We start from the raw sequence: 23,064 nt of genomic DNA on the forward strand, positions 1-23,064 counted from the left end.
TGAGATCTAACAGAAGTGCGGATAAAAAATTTGGTTACTCTAGCCTTAATAGTCTCTGCGATTTGTGAATGCCCCAGATTTTCGTCCTTTGCGAGGGCGGAAGGGGGTGTGGCGAAATTTGGACACGAAACGGTCAAGGTCCGATATCACAGGAGTGTGGATACCAAATTTGGTTGCTCTGGATCTTATAGCTTATGAGATCCTTGAACTCATATTTTGCAATTGGAAAAACCGACCATGAAACCTGTGTGTTAGAGAGAGACAGAGCGAGAAAGAATGAAATTGTTTTCTTGATTCTGGCTATAATAATTATACGATCTGCTTGAGATTTTACACTCTAGAACATATAGTCATCCTCTACGATTCTGCGTTCTTTTCGTCCTTTGTAGGGGCGGAGGTGGGCGGGGCGAAGTTTTGAAATATTTTTGTAGCAGTGACATATCACAGAAGTCTGGATCCAAAACATCGTTGCTCTAGCTCTTATAGTCTTTGAGCACTAGGCGCTGAAGGGGACGGACAGACGGACGGACGGACGGACGGGCGGACGGACAGACGGACAGACAGACAGACAGGGCTCAATCGACTCGGCTATTGATGCTGATCAAGAATATATATACTTTATGGGGTCGGAAACGATTCCTTCTGGACGTTACACACATCCACTTTTACCACAAATCTAATATACCCCAATACTCATTTTGAGTATCGGGTATAACAACAAGAATAGAGCACAACAATGGACTACGGGGCCTACGCTCTGAATGTTTGAATATTTTGTCTCATTTTGTGTCACAGCAGCAACACACACACACACGCACACACACACAAAAGCCAGAAGGCTCAAAATATTTTTAGCACATTCAGGTGTTCAACATGACGATGACGATGATGATGATCTCTCCCAGGTCCGCACCCTGGGAGACCTTTGATTGTGGGTCACTTGGATTGTTTTTCGGTGTTTCTGTTGGTTTAGGTCTCAGCATGGATCGTGGTGGGAAGGGGGCCAAATCTGAGGCCAAGGCTACCGAAAGATATCAAAAGAAATGACGTATTGCGCCGAGAAATTTTACCTGAATACAGAGCTCTGAATAGACCTGTGATCCTCTGCTCTGATCTGTATATTTTCAGGCTGCTGCCCGACACCAGTGTCCGTATTTGGTGAAGCGCTACGAGAAGGAGTTCATCAATCAGGGCGGGAGCAGAGAGTGGCTGCGCGGGCTGGACCACATCCCCTACAAACTACGTGCCATATACGATATAAATAAAATATTAGCCCATCGTCCCTGGCTGTTGCGCAAGGAGCACATTGAGGTAAAGACATGAAGACAGCTCGCAGTCCAACGAAATATTAAATGAGTATCCTTCCTCCGTTGTCGATAATTCTTGCTGCACACAGCTTTTGACAAAGTGAATAAATAGCTGGTCCCTGTCGGAGGTGGTGCACGCGATGGTCCTGCTATCGCATTTCCATTCACTGTCTTCATTTGTGTTCTCCTGCGCCTCACACAAAAGCTAGATGGCCTGTCTAGTCCCAAACTGAAAAGTGCTCCTGCCACGTTGGGTGAGCAATTAACGGCCAATGGCTGCCTCCCACTCAGTGGAAACTAATCCGCTTGAATTGCAGCAACGGCCCAGCAACTGCCCTAGCAGCACGGCATCAGTGTGGAGGCCCTGATGGAGCGAATGAAGGTGCTCTCCCAGAACCAGGACGAGTGCAGCGAGGCGGAGCTGAGCAGCCGATTCAAGAACGTGGAGATGCAGACCGCCGAACTGGCGGCCGTGACGCCGGGCTTGGCGGTGGCCTTGCCCCACAATTTCTCTCACTATGTGGACGATGCTAATTTCATTTACCAGGACTTTGCCCGTCGCGGAGCGGAGAATGTGAACACGTTTCGCATACGGGACTACTCCTGGGAGGATCACGGCTACTCGCTTGTGGATGGGTATGTGGTCGGGCTAACGTCACTCATTCAGACCTGACTTTCGTCCTCTCTACTCCATAGGTTGTACAACGACGTGGGCACTTATTTGGATGAGAAGTTCCGCTCGGCCTACAACCTCACGTACTGCACCATGGGTGGGATCAAGAATGTGGACACCTCAAAGTTCCGACGGGCCATCTGGAACTATATACAGTGCATATACGGCATCCGTCACGACGACTACGACTATGGGGAAGTGAATCAGGTAAGATTTTGGCTGGCTTTTCACTATTACTCGATTATACTCATTGATGAAGCTGCTTGTCGCTAGCTGCTTGTCCGACCGCTGAAAATGTTCATAAAGACAGCCTGTTGCTTTCCCGAGCGTATTACCACCAAGGATTATGATAGTGTGCTTGTCGAGCTGCAGGACAGTGAAAAGGTTTGTGATCCGCACATTAGGGATGATTTATCAACTAATTGTTTCGCTATCTACCTCTCAACAGGTTCATGTGAATCTAATGATAATGGAAGCCCGCAATCAGGCCGAGTTACTCTATTCTCTGCGCGAGATAATGCGCTATATGACTTGATCTCATTAAAAGAATAACTCTATATACGTATATTACACCCACACACACACACACACGCACAAACAAATGAAAACATGAAACATTTTGAAAGTGCATAAACAAATGCAGGGAAAGGAACAGGAAGCAGCACCAGAAGTAGGAACCAGAACCCGAACCAGAAACAGAATCAGAACCAGTAGCACCGATGCGGGAAAAACTCGTAGTCGAAGGAGAACACAATGATTTGTGCAATAAAAAATCAAATTCCAACCATTATCGTGTCCATGCAATACATATGTATACTATACTCGATGTATACTGAAATTTGAAATGTTCGTTCCATCTCGTGCCAACGAGAGTAGTCTACAGTGTCTATGGTTAGCCAGCAGTGATCTCTCCATATGAGACACAGCATACACTCCTCGTACATACAATATTCAGAAAAACCAAAAACAAAACGAGGGGGAACGTTGTGAGTTGCTGCGGACACCGCAACTCTACAGTTATACCCGATACTTAGTCAGTATGGCTCTCCTCCGGCAAACGCCGCAAATATTAAACGACACGACAAAGAGTGCGTGCGAGAGAGACAGAAAATCAGACTGAGCGTGACGTCGGGCGCTGCGTAGCCAGTGCAAATTGATTTGTTCCTTTTGGGTATAAAAATGATCCGATCTGATTCAGCAGTCTGATAGATATGGTCATTATCTATGATTCTGCGTTTTTAGTTTTCTCGAATGTGCAATATTGTGGATGCAACAGATTTTCGTCTTTTGTGGGGGCGGAAAGGGGTGGGGCGAAATTCTGAGATATACGTTTTATAGTGAGATCTAACAGAAGTGCGGATACCAAATTTGGTTACTCTAGCCTTAATAGTCTCTGAGATTTGTGGATGCCCCAGATTTTCGTCCTTTGCGGGGGCGGAAGGGGGTGTGGCGAAATTTTGACACGAAATGGTCAAGGTCCGATATCACAGGAGTGTGGATACCAAATTTGGTTGCTCTGGCTCTTACAGGTTCTGAGATCCTTGAACTCATATTTTGCAATTGACAAAACCGACCATGAAACCTGTGTGTTAGAGAGAGACAGAGCGAGAAAGAATGAAATTGTTTTCTTGATTCTGGCTATAATCATTATACGATCTGGTTCAGATTTTGCACTGTAGAAGATATGGTCATCCTCACCGATTCTGCGTTTTTGGTTTTATCGTATCTTTAAAAATTTGGATGCCACAGATTTTCGTCCTTTGTGGGGGCGGAAGTGGGCGGTGCGAAATTTTGAAATATTTTTGTAGCAGTGACATATCACAGAAGTCTGGATCCAAAACATCGTTGCTCTAGCTCTTATAGTCTTTGAGCACTAGGCGCTGAAGGGGACGGACGGACGGACGGACGGACGGACAGACAGACAGGGCTCAATCGACTCGGCTATTGATGCTGATCAAGAATATATATACTTTATGGGGTCGGAAACGATTCCTTCTGGACGTTACACACATCCACTTTTACCACAAATCTAATATACCCCAATACTCATTTTGAGTATCGGGTATAAAAACTCAGAGCTCAAGAGCTTTCTGTCTGTCTTGTTTCCCCTTTCGTGCATGTGCAAGCAATAATCACTGTACATATGTATTATGTTTTGTTTAGTTATTTTAGTGAAATAAATACAATTTTTATTTTAATTATGCGAATATTGTTTTCTTTTACACAACTATTGATCCACCTTTGCGTCGAACCGTAACCTTGACTGATTTACTCTTAGTTTTAGTTCCATCCAAAGACAGAAACTAATTGGTGAAACCATTTTACACGTAAGAGCTTTTCTTGTAAGGATAGTAAATACATATATTATATGTATATATGTCTATTTTTATGTATCTTTTTTATACCTTATACCTTACTTGAAGGGGCATTCAATGTCTATGATATACATAAACGAAATGTGACTAATATGTGTATGTGTAAATGAACGTTTCCTTTCCAAATTTAGCGAGTTCATTACATTGATGTACACTCAACACAACATGATTATCTAGATTAAGTGATATTTAAACTGTATTGACGATACCTCTGACACTAAGGATCCGCTTGAAGTCTATATTTGCCCATGTCCAGGCTGACAGCTTTTTCTGCTTTCTGATCTATTGGGTTGTAAAAATTCGAACATTGGCATTCCCTTCATAATTCTGTTTCACTATTCTGGCCTGAACTCTCTTTGTTCAATCTCCTAAGCTAATATTCAGTGCGTTCTGTGCAATAAGTACTCACTCTATACACATAACGTTGCAACCAGCGAATAATCACTGGGTTCGATCATACATAAGTATACAAGTTATACAAAAATCGTCTTGATGAGTACCTATTTGCATTTATGGACATTCGACTCCATATGCAGGTTTCGCAGGAAATCCTTACGAATTAGTATAGTCTAGAATTATAAGGTTCAGAGAAAATATCCAAAAGGAGAAAGGCGGGAAATGTAAAGTCTGGAAAGTCCTGCGATAAAAGTCGCTGGCGAGTCGCAACACTAAAATTTGCTGAAAGATAAGAATTGGATAGATTTAATCATCGTTCGATGGAAAAGAAATAAACAGAAAATTGAAATTGAATTTTTGTAGAATAAGTACACACATACCTAAACCGAAAAGTAAACCGCGAAATAAGAAACCTAGTAATGGACACTTCACCAGACGACACCAAGCAGACAGCCCAATAAAGCGAGTTAGAACCAAATTGTACATATATGTATCTAACGAGCTATGGAGAGATTCAAAGATGTGATCAAAGCAAATATATATAGAAGAAAAATGTATTCCTTTGCACATAAACAAGTACATGAAATGAGTATATATATTTGCGATAGCTAATAGTTTATTGCCTATATGGCATCTCTAGTATAAGATTTGTTGTGCGTGTTTCAATACATTTATTGAACCTGGTATTCGTAGTGGATGCATAAATATCGGGCAGAAAGAACAGATTCCGACTCTGATTCCGATTCAATATGCATACAATAAACACTTGTATTCTTTTGTCCGTTTTTCTGTCTGATATCTGATATTGGGTGATTTTGGTCCAATCCAGTGTGCGAACCAATTACCGTCTCACTGTCTCCGCGATCCTTTGCCATTTCAATCGCTATAAGCCACACAATCTTTATACAACAGAACAATAAGTCCGAGTACTGGGTATTTAATAGTCGGAAAACTCGACTATACCTCTTTATTTGTTGTAGTTTTCATGAATGGAACGACAGTGCAACTGAATGGTGAATTATTATACATATATTCTAATTTCTACACAACAATTCTGTATACACATATACACTCTTTTATCAAGCTCAAAAGAAGGCTGTAATCGGTAGTCACACAAGAGATGAAGTTACTCGAATTTAATAGAAGCGCAATAAAGCGACTGCAAGGCAATTGCAAAATAAGCTGGAACGAGTCCAAAAGTAAAGTACACTTCAAGTTAAAACCTTAAAGTGTATTTTATCTTGCTAGAGGTAAGAATATTTAACAAATTGATGGTTGGAACCGGTTTAAACATGGTTGCTGTTTTCAGAATCAATTGATTAAAACCAGTACATTATAGAACATATACGAGTACATACGTGTACACATGTGAATTTTTCGATGTCTATTAATGCCATTTTATGAGTTTTTTATCAGCATCGATTGGGTTCATTGTTATGGAGAGCACCTCTCGCTTGAATCTAGATGATTGACAAATAAAATATAACAAAACTAGATTTTAATTGGGAAAACTCCCTATACTATACGAATAATCAATAAGAATTCAAATGAAAGAATCAGACATACTTATCCCAACATAAACTGAACACAAACATAAATGTATTGTGTTGGACCTATTTCAGGCTGAGGTAAGCTCAGTCCCGTCCAGGGGTCAATCCACAAGAAATTTGTAGAAATGTGATGGAACCTTAAGGGTGGCGTCAGGGGGCGGCCTGTCGTAGAGAGGTGGATCGGGGCTAGGATGGGCGTCGCTCGTCGTGTATACGAAACGGCTGCGTAGACTCGGGGTGGGGTGGCGTCGGTGCCTCGACTAATTGGGGTGAACTTACGCTATCGGGGGTTTTTACTTTGATAATTCGACACTTTATTGTAATTCTTAGCGGTTTAAATGAACTTATTTTAATTGGTCGCCGATGTCTTCTTGTGAGTTCCGGGTACCGCGTCTGTACTCCGGACCGGGTCTCTGCGTAAGTTTTGGTATCACGACCGTACTGTGAGCCGCATCTCTGCGTAAGTCTTGGTACCACGACCGTACTGTGAGCCGGATCACTGCGTAAGTCGCCCTTTGGTTCTCGTCGCCGTTTTTTTATAGGCCCGTATTGCTGGGTCGGCGGGTTTGACAAATGCACTTCCGCGTCGGGGCGCACTTTGCCGTTCTTGGTGATCGTTGCAGATTTTGGCGGCGCCGACTTTCCTCCGTCGATGAACCCGGAAGACCGAACTTGGCCGATGGCTTGGCCTGGAGTGGGGAAAGTTCGCGTGACCTGATGTCTTTGGTCATCGTTATGGAGTTGGCGCGTGTTGATCGGTGGTTGCTTGTGAAGGGGGGCGTTGGTTGCGGGGTGTGGTGCGATGCTCTCATTATAAGTCGGGAGACGGATTGTATCGAAACCGTTTAGGTTCGTTACACCCTCCCCTTTCTTCCCCGGCGAGAGTTACGAGGACTCGCGGGTCGGGCTCTTGTGGTTTCTTCTGCGGTCTGCGTTGGGGTTTCCTCGTTCTCTTCGCTTCGTCGGCGGATTTGTGGGGCGCGCGGTCGTGAGCGTTACGTTACTTCTCTCGCTGGCGTCAGCGCTGTTTGATTAATTGGTGGTCGCGCGGTTCGCTGCGCTTGCATTCTCGGCGGTATTATGCCATCGGGCTCGTTTTTTTGCCGGTGTTGTCTTTTGGCCGGGTGTCCCGGGTTTTGCTGAATCAGCGGTGCCGTGGTTGGGGCGTCGGGTTGAGGTCTCGTTGCTTTCTTCGTCGATGTCAGCATTCTCGAGTAGGTCAGTGGGTTCTTCGGACTCGTGATCGTGGAACTCTCTCAGATCGTTGATATTTGCGGTTTTGTGTTTCCGGCTTTCGCAGTGTTGTAATTTGGCGATGTTTGGCGATGGAAAACTCTTGACCCGGTAGGGGCCGTCGAACTTCGGGGCTAGCTTTGCCGCAAAGCCCTCGGCGGCGTTTGAGAGATGGTGTTGGCGTAGTAGTACCAGTGATCCGATGGCGGGGCGCCATAGTCGCCGGCGGAGGTTGTAATGTCTCCCTTGTTCTTGACTGGCTCTCTGGATGTTGTTCCGGACGATGACGAATACTTCTTTCAGCCTCGTCGCTTTGCTGGTGGCCGTCTCTGGCGTACTTCCTGTCCCGGGCGTGACTTCGTCGTAGAGGGCGCCGGGGAGTCGGGGCTCTCTTCCTTGCAGGTGGAAGGCGGGGCTGAATCCGGTCGTCTCGGAGACGCTGGAGTTGATCGCCAATGTCATCTCGGGTGGGAGCTCGTCCCATGTATTCTGGTGGTCGTCGACGAACTGGCCGATCATCGTTTTCACAGTCCGATTGGCTCTCTCCGTCGGGTTTTCTTGGGGGCAATACGGGGCTGTGTGTTGCAGCTCCACGCCTGCGCTTCGCATGAATGTTCTGAACGATCGGCTGGTGAACTGGGTTCCGTTGTCGCAGACGAATAGTTTCGGCACGCCGAAGCTGCTCAGTATTCGTTCTCTGAAGGCTCGTTCGAGTTTCGCCGATGTCGCTTTCTTGAGGGGTACCAGTTCGACCCACTTGGAGAAAGTGTCAAAGAATACCAGTAAGATGGTGTTCCCGTGCTTGGACCGTGGTAATGGTCCGGCGAAGTCGGCACACAGGGTGGCGAAGGGTTCTTCGGCTTTACGTGTGAGCATTCTGCCCACGGCCTTGCGCTGCGTGGCTTTGAACTTCTGACGGCTTACGCAGCCCTGCACGTACCGTCGCACGTCTCGGTGTAGTCCTGGCCAGTAGTAGTAGTAGTGCAATGACCCGCTCTTTCCCTTCGATCTCTTGGGTGAGGACCGCGCCTACTCCAAGGTTGCTTGCGTCCGTCTGCAGGGAAAATTTGACGTTGAAGTCTGGGCAGGCGAGTACCGGTGCGGTGGTGAGCAGTGTTTTCAGCTCGTCGAAGGCGTCTTGTTATACCCGATACTCAAAATGAGTATTGGGGTATATTAGATTTGTGGTAAAAGTGGATGTGTGTAACGTCCAGAAGGAATCGTTTCCGACCCCATAAAGTATATATATTCTTGATCAGCATCAATAGCCGAGTCGATTGAGCCCTGTCTGTCTGTCCGTCTGTCCGTCCGTCCGTCTGTCCGTCTGTCCGTCCCCTTCACCGCCTAGTGCTCAAAGACTATAAGAGCTAGAGCAACGATGTTTTGGATCCAGACTTCTGTGATATGTCACTGCTACAAAAATATTTCAAAACTTCGCCCCGCCCACTTCCGCCCCCACAAAGGACGAAAATCTGTGGCATCCACATTTTTAAAGATACGATAAAACCAAAAACGCAGAATCGTAGAAGATGACTATATGTTCTAGAGTGTAAGATCTCAACCAGATCGTATAATTATTATAGCCAGCATCAAGAAAACAATTTCATTTATTCTCGCCCTGTCTTTCTCTAACACACACGTAGCATAGGCGGCTTTGCTTAGAGTAAAACATTTGCGCCTAGATCTCAGAGACTACAAAAGCTAGAGCAACCAAATTTGGTATCCACACTCCTAATACATCGGACCGAGACGAGTTTGTTTCAAAATTTCGCCACACCCCCTTCCGCCCCCGCAAAGGACGAAAATCTGGGGATATTCAAAACTCTCAGAGACTATTAGGGCTAGAGTAACCAAATTTGGTATCCGCACTCCTGTTAGATCTTACTATAAGACGTGTATCTTAAAATTTCGCCCCACCCCCTTCCGCCCACACAAAGGACGAAAATCTGTTGCATCCACAATATTGCACATTCGAGAAAACTAAAAACGCAGAATCATAGATAATGACCATATCTATCAGATTGCTGAATCTGGATCAGATCAGATCATTTTTATAGCCAATAGGAACAAATCAATTTGCAGTGGCTACGCAGCGCCCGACGTCATGCTCAGACTGATTTTCTGTCTCTCTCGCACGCACTCTTTGTCGTGTCGTTTAATATTAGCGGGGTCTGCCGGAGGAGAGCCATACTGACTTAGTATCGGGTATAACCGTAGAGTTGCGGTGTCCGCAGCAACTCACAACGTTCCCCCTCGTTGTTCTTGGCCCCATGTCCATGCTTTCCCTTTCTTCAGCAGCAGTGACATTGGTTGGACTACGGTGGCAAAGTTTGGGACAAATCTGCGGTACCACCCGGCCATGCCTACGCATTGTCGTAGCTCCTTCAGGTTGGTCGGCGGTCTCAGATCCTTTACGGCTGCGATTTTGTCGGGGTCAGTGTGGATACCTTCTTCGCTGATCATGTGGCCCAGGTATTTTATCCGGCGTTGGAAGAAGGCACACTTGTCCGTGTTGACCCGTAGGTTTGCCTTCCGCAGTCGTCCGAAAACTTCTTTCCCGTTGTTTAGGTGTTCCTGGAAGCTTTTCCCGACGATGACGATGTCGTCGAGATATGCGAACGCGAATGGTTCCATGTCTGCGCCGATAACGGCGTCGAGGGTCCGTTGAAACGTGGCTCCCGCGGAGTGTAAACCGAAAGGCATTACTTTCCATTGGTATAATCCTCGCCCATGTATCGTGAATGCCGTGGCTTCCCGGCTGTCGCGGGCCATTGGTATCTGCCAATACCCGTTTTTATACCCGATACTCAAAATGAGTATTGGGGTATATTAGATTTGTGGTGAAAGTGGATGTGTGTAACGTCCAGAAGGAATCGTTTCCGACCCCATAAAGTATATATATTCTTGATCAGCATCAATAGCCGAGTCGATTGAGCCCTGTCTGTCTGTCCGTCCGTCCGTCTGTCCGTCTGTCGGTCCCCTTCAGCGCCTAGTGCTCAAAGACTATAAGAGCTAGAGCAACGATGTTTTGGATCCAGACTTCTGTGATATGTCACTGCTACAAAAATATTTCAAAACTTCGCCCCGCCCACTTCCGCCCCCACAAGGGACGAAAATCTGTGGCATCCACATTTTTAAAGATACGATAAAACCAAAAACGCAGAATCGTAGAAGATGACTATATGTTCTAGAGTGTAAGATCTCAACCAGATCGTATAATTATTATAGCCAGCATCAAGAAAACAATTTCATTTTTTCTCGCCCTGTCTTTCTCTAACACACACGTAGCATAGGCGGCTTTGCTTAGAGTAAAACATTTGCGCCTAGATCTCAGAGACTACAAAAGCTAGAGCAACCAAATTTGGTATCCACCACTCCTAATATATCGGACCGAGACGAGTTTGTTTCAAAATTTCGCCACACCCCCTTCCGCCCCCGCAAAGGATGCAAATCTGGGGATATTCACAAATCTCAGAGACTATTAAGGCTAGAGTAACCAAATTTAGTATCCGCACTCCTGTCAGATCTAAAAATTTCGCCCCACCCCCTTCCGCCCCCACAAAGGACGAAAATTTGTGGCATCCACAATTTTGAAGATACGAGAAAACTAAAAACGTAGAATCATAGATAATGATCATATCTATTAGGTTGCTGAATCTGGATCAGATCAGATCATTTTTATTGCCAAAAGGAACAAATCAATTTGCACTGGCTACGCAGCGCCCGACGTCACGCTCAGACTGATTTTCTGTCTCTCTCGCACGCACTCTTTGTCGTGTCGTTCAATATTAGCGGCGTCCGCCGGAGCAGAGCCATACTGACTTAGTATCGGGTATAAATGTAGAGTTGCGGTGTCCGCAGCAACTCACAACGTTCCCCCTCGTTCAGGTCTAGGGTCGTGATGAAGTGGGCATTTCGGAGTCGCTCTAGTATGTAGTTGATCCTGGGTAGCGGGTACGCGTCCGGGATGGAACGCTCGTTTAGCTGCCGATAATCTACACTCATGCGCCATCTCCCGTCCTTTTTGCGGACCAGGACGATTGGCGCGCTGTGGGGGCTCCGGGATGGTTAGATTAGGTCCTCAGCTATCAGTTGGTCGACCTGTTCATCGATGATCCGCCGCATGGCTGGATTTTTCGGGTAGTACCGTAGTTTTATGGGTCGGTTGTCCCTCATGACGATGGTGTGTTTCGTTAGGCCCGTCGTCCCTCGGATGCCTGCGAGTGTTGGCAGTTCCTCGTCTAGGAATTTCCGTATTTTCGGCGCGATGTCGGGAGGCCATGGGTCGGAGATTCGTTCCGAATCGTCCTCGGGTGGGTCGTCGATTCCTGGGTCGCAAGTGTGGTCGGGGTTCTCGGGGAGGATTGTTGTGTCGAATGCGCTTGGTGGTTCGCCTTCGCGAGTGTATTCGCTTATGCTGGCGACGATGGCGGGTGCCTCGATCATGAGTAGGGGGCTCGTGTGTGTCCTGGGGGGTGCTTGCGCGACGTTGTACTCAGCGTGATGTACGAACGTGTGGGTCTCGATGGCGATCGTAGCGTTTGACCGACGGCTAGTTTGGGCGGTGAGGTTCACCGACATGGCTCCAGGCGTGGTGTTGGGCCGCATGCCGGCGCCGTACGAGGTATTGCCCGGGAGGCGTTCCATGATGTCGGGATTATATCCAAGGATTATATCCAATTTCTATGAGTATGATTGTTTACTTAGGATCTTAGGTATGTTTAATTAGTTCTGAGTCTAATATTGCTAGGGAAAGGTGTTATATCTAGACTAGCGAACAGCGTCTGCTTCAGTCATTGTTGTAGAGCTGTCAGGTTTCATCACACAGTGATGTGGAATAAAATAACGTGATCGTTATTACTACTAGACTCTCTAACACCATTCATGGATCAGGAGGGAATCTTACGAGTAGGTGGTCGACTGGAAGCAGCAAACATTTCATTTGACGCCAAACACCCAATGCTCCTGCCCTACAACGATCCAATTGTGAAGTTGATCATTGGTAAGATACACAAGGAAAACATGCATTGCGGCCCCCAGGCATTGCTGACAGCATCACGACAACAGTACTGGATACTCAAAGGAAAAAACATGGCCAGAAGTATTGTGCAGAACTGCGTGAAATGCACTAGAGCCAAGCCTAAACTACTAGAACAAATCATGATCATCTGGTTAAAAGGTGGTACACAACAAGACTCCCTTCTCAGCAGAGACATACACTTAGCTCATCAGCTAGTGAAGAAAACGCACCAAGGCATCCGTTCACAATCAATATTGATGATGGTTGAGCATACTATGTTCAACGGCCGGGAGGATGTACGATTTCAACTAAAGTACAAAATCGTATGATTAGACCTAGACAAATAGCTAGCCATAAAAAGGTTAAGATTTCCCAGCCACCTAAAGAAATAAATTTATACCTCCTCGCGCACTACACTTCGGCGGCTTATGGGAAGCTGCAGTAAAATCTGCCAAACATCTCCTCTTAAAAAATGTGACGACGGCAAATCTAACTTTTGAGGAGTTAGAAACGGTTATAGTCGAAATAGAGGCCATACTAAACTCTCGACCATTAACACCGATATCTGACAACCCAAACGACGTAACAGCACTAACGCCAGGGCATTTCCTGATAGGAGAGCCGTTAACCGCAGAAGCTGACAGTGAGCCATCCCAGCAGCCAAAGACGGTAGGAAATCGATGGCAAGCAGTTTCAAAGTTGAAGCACTCATTCTGGACACAATGGTCCAATGAATATCTTCAGCAGTTGCAACAGCGTCAAAAGTGGAGGAAGTCTTCGGCTAACATTAAGGAAGGAACATTAGTAATACTAAAGGAAGACAATACACCAGTATTACAATGGCCACTAGGAAGAATCATTCGATTGTTTCATGGCAAGGACAATTTTGTAAGAGTGGTGGAAGAAAAAACGGCAAAGGGGATTTTCAAACGAGAGATCCAACATGTAGCTCCACTATTCAACGAAGAGGAACCCACACATAAACATCCGATAGATGATCCATCAGAAAACGAAGAATCATCCGAGGACAGACAGCCTAGGAAAAGGACACAGCCGAATAAATTGTCGTTAACCATGACAATGCTTGTAATGTTGTTGCTGGTACCGTTAGCGAGGGCACAGTCAATCAACATAACCCAGTTTGGATCAAAACCGGGTATATACTTTGAAAGAGTAGGAACCAGCCCACTTGCGACAACTGACTGGACCATCATTGTCTACTACAATTTAAAGCCCTATTGGAAAGACATGAACACATTCACCATGGGGACTACAAAAATTGGACATCTATGCACACAACTTTAACTAGTAGACGCATGCACCAGTATGTATCAGCACTTCAAACATATAGAAGAGGACCTGCAAGCTGAAAATACACTAATAGCAAGAACACGGAGGCAAAGGGCACCGCTGGACATCATTGGAAACATCGCAAGCAGTCTATTTGGCGTATTAGATTCAACATATGCCCGAGAAATGTCGGAAACTATAGCAAAGGTTAAGGATAACGAAGATCACCTATTAACCTTGCTTAAAAATCAAACATCATTGATTGACTCTACAATCAATGTGATAAAACGGGATGAAATCTCAAATTCCAAACGATTAAGTCGAATTGAGGATTTTATCACCGAGTCAAAGGGAAGGGCTGATCATTTTAGTGCCTTTCAATGGTACACTACGTTGTCTACTCAGTTGACTCTATTATCTGCAATCTTCAACGAATGCAAGCAGAAATCATCAATGTCTTGACAGATATCCGACACAATACAATTAGCCCTATGCTAATATCCCCCCGAAAACATAAGGAACAACTGGAGCAGATACGGGATCATTTAAGGCCAGGACAAGCACTTCCAGTAACTCCCGACAATATGCTCATGGTGTACCAGATGATGAAAGCAGAAGGCACTATAATAGAGGATCATGCAATTATCAAGGTTACATTTCCATTAGTCTCAGTAAACGAACTGGAAATATACAAATTGACAGCGATTCCGGTGCCAAATAAAAATGGGATAAGCATGTTTGAAATAAAAACACCATATATGGCAATCAATAGTCACCGAGACGAATTCGTTGAACTATCAGAGACTGAATTTAAAAACTGACATCAAAGAGCAAACAATGACTTTGTTTGCTATAATAAACAAAAAATGTTCTCAGCCGAAACAAGTTGTGAATTACAAATGTTTCACAATAAAACGGACTCATCATGTCACCTAGTCAACACAAAAAAATCATTTTTATGGTTGAGCATGCATAAAAGAAATCGATGGATTTTTGCAACAAAGTCATCATTAAAGCTATCAGCGGTATGTGCAGATGGCATTTCGGATATTAAGCTACAACACTCAGGAATATTGATCGCCGAACCTGGATGCATCATTCGGAATTCGCTAATGACTGTCACAAGTCAGAGCACATTGGAAACTACTCTGCAGTTATCATACGCTCGTTTCGGAGATAGTGACCTCAACGAAACATCAACTGAACGGTCTACAAATAAAGTTTCAAGGAACGATGAAAAGCTGAACTACGAGGAGCTGTATCAAATGGAAACGAATCTGCTACCACCTAAAAATTTCAAGTTACCCCACAATCTTGAAACCATTGATCATCATCATATTGCCATATACATTGCACTGCTCTTCATCATGATCATTGTAATGATTCATCTGGTTAAAAGGTGGTACACAACAAGACTCCCTTCTCAGCAGAGACATACACTTAGCTCATCAGCTAGTGAAGAAAACGCACCAAGGCATCCGTTCACAATCAATATTGATGATGGTTGAGCATACTATGTTCAACGGCCGGGAGGATGTACGATTTCAACTAAAGTACAAAATCGTATGATTAGACCTAGACAAATAGCTAGCCATAAAAAGGTTAAGATTTCCCAGCCACCTAAAGAAATAAACGATAATATGCTCTAAATATAAATATGTGACATGCACTACTGACCTAAATAAATATACAACGGACAGCTGCATGCATTTGTGTACATACACTGTTAAGATATTTACGGCACTATCATAAAACACATTCTGGATGACCTGCATGTGGTCAAATCTCACACCATCTGCATGATAACCATTGTGACCTTGGAATATTCCACTGTTGGATTTGTAGTAATTGCTTAGTCCTAAATAGATATAACACATTTCCCTAGCAATATTATACTCAGAACTAATTAAACATACCTAACATACCTAAGTAAACAATCATACTCATAGAAATTGTATATAAACCTTGCATTTTACCAAATAAAATCAGTACGAAAGGAAACTCTGACGTGTTTACATCTCAGAAGCCCAATTTGTTCAAGTACCGATTGCGGCGACCATTTGTTACTGGTACATGAACCGGTAGCATACAAATTTACATTTTCAGCATACGATTGTCATATTGACAATCACCAGAATCAAGTGAATCTACATCAACAGATTCATTTGATTTGTTCATTTGGTGACCCCCGACTTTTTGGACACTTAACCGTTCATCTGGATTGTTGTTCCCGATTTGGAACTTGGATTTAGTTGGAAAATCCTACATAATTGGTCAACTTGGCGACCAATTTACATACATACAACAACACTCACAGTTGTGATTTAAAACCTTCGGTGAAGGAAAACGTAATTGGAGTTATTTGGATCTAACTCAACCATCACAGTCAACTTGGCGACTAAGGTTGAATTGGAAATAAGAATTCCAGTGTCATAAATATTTATTGAGATACTTTGACCATTTTCGTGGTTGTGAGTATCGGGTCAAAGTATTAAAATAAATAAAATAAAATGGCATCATCAAGCATTAATGTTATGCTAGACAGGCAGCTTGCCACAGGGGAGAAGATTCAGAGCCTGGTACGAAATTATAAAAAGGATTCTGCTGAAAGGAAGCAGAAACCAGAATATTTTAAATCCCGCATTGAGAACCTATCAAAGCTCTGGGACGCATTTTCAAAGGAGGAATGTAACATCAAAAAATAAACTCAAAACTCAAAAATTGAGCACAGTTATTTCTCTAACGAATATTTCAAACACACAAAAGAGTTGGTCGTCAGATACAAAGCAGTTAGCTGCACTAGAAATGGATATACATACAGGATCCATTACATCTATGGAGAGTGAGCCTGAAATAGAGCCCATGATCCGAGAACAAAAGGTGCTGCTTGAAAGTCTAGAGCGCATCATGAACAGAATGACGAATGAGACGCGAAAGGACTTCAAACCAATAATAATCAAATATTGGGATGAGATTAGAGCGATCCACGTTAAAATTTATAAAAAATGCATTGATCCTGTGAAAATGGGATATAACATTAACAGTTACATTGCAGCTGAAGATGCAGTATTAACAGTCCAAACAATGACTGAAGCAGACGCTGTTCAACAAATTATCGCTGCTCCACATATGCATAATGTATTGCCCCTGCCTAAGGTTGCTATCCCTAAATTTGATGGTGACTACTTAAAATGGCAACAATTTCATGACATTTTTAAACAAATGATTCATGAAGCATCGGTACCCGTCATTCAGAAGATGTGGTATTTAAAAACCAATGTTACGGGAGAAGCGGAAAATTTAATCCGCCACCTTTCGCTAACAGAAAATAAGTACACAACGGCATGGAACATGCTTCAAGAGCGTTTCAGCAACAAAAGAGTGCTTAGTAACGCATTAATTCAAAAATTATTGGATCAACCAAGCACTTCCAATGATGCAAAGTCCATTAAGGCTTTGCACGATAATGTAAAGGAAACATTATCAGCACTCAATAACATAAATATAGAGACAGCTGGATGGGATCCGATTCTTCTATGTGTTTTGACAAAAAAGTTAGATCGTCAGACTCACACTTTGTATGAACAATCCATACAAAGTACAAAGAAATTACAGCCTTTGAGCGAATTAATGAAATTTCTCGAACAAAGGTTCCTTACCTTGGAAGCCATTGGATGAGAAAAAACAAAGAAACCCATCACATGTGCCTCAGCAGGAACTGAAAGTCAGTATGTCTGCTATTTTTGTGAAAAGCCAAATCACGCTATTTACAAATGCACGCAGTTTTAAAAAAAAACTGTCGCAGAGAGGTTAAATTGGGTTCAAAAGAACCAACTTTGCGTCAAATGTTTCAAACGCACTGCAAAGAATTGCCAAAGAAGAGATTGTGTTAAGTGCAATAAAGGACACAACACTCTACTACATTTGGAAATCAAGTCTGAGGACAAAACTGCAGCATCAGCAAATAGTAGTCAAAACACTTATGTATTACTAGCTACTGCTCTTGTTACAATAAAAGGCAACAATGGACAAATGGGTGAATTTAGAGCCCTACTTGATTCAGGCTCTCAAGTCAATGTGATTTCTGAAAGAGCATTGAAAATATTAGATCTGAAAGTCACAAAATCAGAACTACAAATAAATGGAATTGGCGGACGAACACAAACGTCAAAAGCAAGAGTCAATGTTATGCTTACTTCACAAGATAACAAGTTTAATACAAGACTAGAAGCAATAGGATTGACACACATAGTGGCAGATCTCGGGATTGAGTTTGAGTTTCCAAGTGCGGTCGTGTTTGCAAGCGAGCTCCGAGTTTTTCTACAAACAAAATCCGTATCACGCCTGGAATCAAAACAGAAGACGGCTCAAGTCAGGCTTTCAGCGTCCCGTACTCACTGCGCATGGTGGCTGGCGGCGGAGACTTCCCAGTTGGTTGCAGGGGCAAACGCAGACGTGCAGATAGGCCAGGGGGGGGTGATCGTTGGTTTTGGCGCATTTCTCTATCCATCGTGTTGGTGGTAGGAAAATAAAAACAACTCTCACTCAAATCGCTTCACTTGCCTCGATTTATATTCACGGATCAGCTGATCGAGCAGAGGTGCTTACAGCACGGAGTTGCCGGACAGCGTAGGAGAGTCATAGGGTTGCCAGATAGGGCCAACCAGTTTGAAAGTTGAGCGCCAAGCGGAAAATCGCGCGGGCCCCAAATTTCAAATTTTAAATTTTAAATTTTAAATTTCTAATTTCAAAATCGTATTTGGCAGTTACAAACAGGAAGAATGGAGGAGGAGGAAAAGCGGGTCTTTGAGAGGAGAACTAGCCTGCAGCGTTCCCCACCACAGTGGCAGACGCCCCGAGGCATTTGGCCCAGGGAGCAGGCAGTTGAGAAGCCGGCCCAGCTAAGCCTTGGTACCGGAACTCCACTTAAGGCGCCCCTTAGAGTGCTGCCAGCACTGACTGTGTCTGCACCAGCAGAAGTCCCTGTCAATCCCTTTGACTTCAGCAGTGCTTCCACAGACAAAAGCGGTACAGGACCAAAGGCCGACGGAGATCTGCGGTCGATCCTGGCTTCGCTGGTAGAAAAGTCAACGGAATTGGCGAAGATGCTGAGGGACGCCCGTTATCTCAACAAGGAGATGAAAGAGTTGGCGCAGAACGTGGTGAGGATGCAAAAGTCCGCGCTTCACAGCTTCGACGCAAAGTTTCAGAGGAAGGAGAGGGTGGAGCGGCGTGATCAGGAGACGCAGTGCTCCCCTCAACGCGATGCGCCGAAAAGGAAGCTGGACAAGCCGACGAGGAGCTCGCCGAAGAGGAGAAACAACATGAGTGGCCATCCCACGTTACAGTCCCGCGAACAACCGGCAAGGAAGACCGAATCAGCTGCACCTACCGAAGGTGAATGGGAGAAGGTGAAGAGCAGAGCGCACGCCCGGAAGCCAAGGCCCCGTCCGGATGTTATTATCATCGAGCCAAAAGGGGAAATGACTTACGCGGAGATCCTTAACCTCGTCACCCGCAACCAGAGCGAGAAGATGAAGAAGGTCGGCGAGAGTGTGAGCAGAGTGAAGCGAACAGCCAAAGGTGCTCTTCTATTGGATCTCAAAGACGCCTCGAAGGAGACCGCGCAGCTGCTTCGCGAGGACATAGGCACTGTCCTAGGAGGCAAGGCGGAGGCGCGAGCACTCACCCAGCAGACGAGGCTAGAGATGCTCGACTTGGATGAGATGGCTACCTCGGAGGACGTGAGGAAGGCCTTCAGCGAGCAAATGGGGATTACACTCGATGTGGACGCCATTAAGAGTTTGCGCCCAGGCTTTGGTGGTACCCAGCGGGCTATTATTTGCCTGCCGGCGACCCTTGCGACGAAGGCGCTATCCGTTGGTAAGGTTAAAGTGGCATGGTCCGTCTGCCGCATACGGGAGCGAAATCTGCCGTTAAAGTGCTTCAGGTGCCTTGAGATCGGCCACGTTGCACTTAATTGCAAAAGCTCTGTAGACCTCTGTAAACCTAAACCATTGCGAGGCTGCCACAGATCTGTTCTCTCAGTCGGTGCGTGAAATGAGATCGGACGTTGCAATAATTAGCGAACCATACATTTCCCCCGAGGATGGATTCTGGGTCCAAAGCTCCTCAGGAAAAGCAGCAATATGGGCTTGTGGTAAGCCTCCTCTGCGGCCCTCAGTGTGCGCTGAGTTCCGACATTTCGTCAGGGCAAAACTGGGGAACTTATGGATTTACAGCTGCTATCTCCCCCCAAGCTTGAGCCGTCATAGCTTCGCTGCGGCGATGGACGAATTGGCCGACGACGCCAGGCACCACAAACCAAATGTGATTGCTGGCGACTTCAATGCTTGGGCCCAGGAGTGGGGCAGTGACATCTCCAGAAGCAGCAGCTCGGACGCCATATACAAGGGACACGTACTGCTTGAGGCCTTCGCTGCGTTGGACGTAGCATTGCTGAATCAGGGGACCGCGAATACCTTCAACAGGGGTGGCTCTGGGTCAGTCATCGACCTTACATTCGCCTCTAGCAGCCTTTCCCCTCTGTCCACCTGGCGCCTGGGGAACCACTATACGGCCAGCGACCACGAGGCAGTGGTGTTCTCGATAGGCGGAGAAGGTGGTTGCAGACTGACCAGGTCAACGCAGACAAACCGGAGAGCAGCCTACAATCCCGAATCAATGCGGATTCCAAGGTTCTTGGAGGCGCTGAGGAATATGGAGGTCGGAGGCTCAGCTCAACAGATGGTCAACCAGCTTCTGGAGTCCCTACTGCTCGCATGCGATGCCAGTATGAGTCGCAAGAGGCCATTCAAGGGTAAGCAATCGCCGACCTATTGGTGGAATGACGAGATCCAGGAGGCCAGACGCACTTGCCTGTCAGCTAGAAGGCGATATCAACGGGCTCGCAGAAGGAGTGGCACTAGCTGGCCAAGGCTACAGGCGGAGTACTGCGGAGCTAGAAAAGCCCTAAAGAACGCCATCAAGGAGAGCAAGAGGGAGTGCTTCCTGCAGCTTTGCGACTCAGCCGAGAAGGATCCGTGGGGACGTGCCTACAAGACGGTAATGAAGCGAATTCATGGCAGCAACGCGGGGTCGCCGTCTGACCCAGACCAGTTGCGGACGATTGTTGAGGCATTGTTCCCATCCGGGGCTCACGGTCTTGCCAGCAGTGCCGTCGCACACCAGCCTGCATACTCGGTCGAACCGGTCACGGAGGACGAAATCGTCGCCCTGGCCCAAAGCTTAAAGGCCAAGAAGGCTCCAGGCCCTGATGGAATCCCCAACCGTGCGGTAAAACTGGCGATGGCATACAACCCGCACGAGTTTGCTAAGGCATTCACGCAGTGCCTGCGGGAAGGACTATTTCCGCCGCAGTGGAAGTTGCAACACCTGGTGCTCTTGCCAAAGCCAGGAAAGCCGCCGGACGATCCCTCCTCGTTTCGACCGATTTGCTTAATCGACTCGCTGGGGAAGACTCTGGAACAGATAATCCGTAGAAGACTAGACAACGCCGTCGAGGATGCTGGGGGACTTTCACCAAACCAATACGGCTTCAGGAGTGGGAGGTCAACGGTGGACGCCATAGGCAGGGGAGTTGACATAGCCTCCAAGGCAGTGGAGGGAACTCGATGGAAGGGCGGCAAGAAGGAATACTGCCTGATTGTCACCCTAGACATCAGGAACGCCTTCAATACGGTGAAGTGGGAGTGCATCCTGGACTCACTTAACCGGCGCGGTGTACCCCAATACCTTCAGGCAATCGTAAGGAGCTACTTCGCGGGAAGACTGCTGGAGTATAATACGGAGGCCGGCGCGCAGACTCACGGCATAACGGCAGGAGTTCCCCAAGGATCAGTGATGGGTCCCCTATTATGGAACATTGCCTACGATGGAGTCATGAGATTAGCTCTTCCAGGCGGATGTCAGCTAACCTGCTACGCAGATGATGTCGCCCTGACGGTGGTGGCCAAGCACCTGGACGTCGTCGAAGCAAATTGTGACACCGCAATCCAGCTGATTGCAGACTGGCTCCGCTCTGCGGGACTAGAGATAGCCGCTCATAAAACCGAGGCAGTATTGGTGAGCACCCGTTCGACTGTGGAGACCACTCACATCAGGGTTGGCGACCAGAGACGCTGTTCAACAAATTATCGCTGCTCCACATATGCATAATGTATTGCCCCTGCCTAAGGTTGCTATCCCTAAATTTGATGGTGACTACTTAAAATGGCAACAATTTCATGACATTTTTAAACAAATGATTCATGAAGCATCGGTACCCGTCATTCAGAAGATGTGGTATTTAAAAACCAATGTTACGGGAGAAGCGGAAAATTTAATACGCCACCTTTCGCTAACAGAAAATAAGTACACAACGGCATGGAACATGCTTCAAGAGCGTTTCAGCAACAAAAGAGTGCTTAGTAACGCATTAATTCAAAAATTATTGGATCAACCAAGCACTTCCAATGATGCAAAGTCCATTAAGGCTTTGCACGATAATGTAAAGGAAACATTATCAGCACTCAATAACATAAATATAGAGACAGCTGGATGGGATCCGATTCTTCTATGTGTTTTGACAAAAAAGTTAGATCGTCAGACTCACACTTTGTATGAACAATCCATACAAAGTACAAAGAAATTACAGCCTTTGAGCGAATTAATGAAATTTCTCGAACAAAGGTTCCTTACCTTGGAAGCCATTGGATGAGAAAAAACAAAGAAACCCATCACATGTGCCTCAGCAGGAACTGAAAGTCAGTATGTCTGCTATTTTTGTGAAAAGCCAAATCACGCTATTTACAAATGCACGCAGTTTTAAAAAAAAACTGTCGCAGAGAGGTTAAATTGGGTTCAAAAGAACCAACTTTGCGTCAAATGTTTCAAACGCGATCACACTGCAAAGAATTGCCAAAGAAGAGATTGTGTTAAGTGCAATAAAGGACACAACACTCTACTACATTTGGAAATCAAGTCTGAGGACAAAACTGCAGCATCAGCAAATAGTAGTCAAAACACTTATGTATTACTAGCTACTGCTCTTGTTACAATAAAAGGCAACAATGGACAAATGGGTGAATTTAGAGCCCTACTTGATTCAGGCTCTCAAGTCAATGTGATTTCTGAAAGAGCATTGAAAATATTAGATCTGAAAGTCACAAAATCAGAACTACAAATAAATGGAATTGGCGGACGAACACAAACGTCAAAA

General features: G+C 45.5%; 1 protein-coding gene across 1 annotated transcript in view; it reads left to right on the forward strand.

Annotated features, from left to right (window-relative positions):
* LOC117193662 (sestrin homolog) overlaps window positions 1–2,614 on the forward strand; it is a 153,941-nt gene extending 151,327 nt beyond the window's left edge. Inside the window, 6 exon segments of the mRNA XM_033398401.1 lie at window positions 1,129–1,311; window positions 1,397–1,496; window positions 1,499–1,943; window positions 2,004–2,187; window positions 2,254–2,364; window positions 2,429–2,614. Coding sequence (XP_033254292.1) covers window positions 1,129–1,311; window positions 1,397–1,496; window positions 1,499–1,943; window positions 2,004–2,187; window positions 2,254–2,364; window positions 2,429–2,515 — 1,110 coding nt within the window. The 3' untranslated portion in view covers window positions 2,516–2,614.
* The last annotated feature ends 20,450 nt before the right edge of the window (window positions 2,615–23,064 follow it).

Source organism: Drosophila miranda (genome assembly GCF_003369915.1).
Source record: "Drosophila miranda strain MSH22 chromosome Y unlocalized genomic scaffold, D.miranda_PacBio2.1 Contig_Y2_pilon, whole genome shotgun sequence".
NCBI classification, from domain to species: domain Eukaryota; kingdom Metazoa; phylum Arthropoda; class Insecta; order Diptera; family Drosophilidae; genus Drosophila; species Drosophila miranda.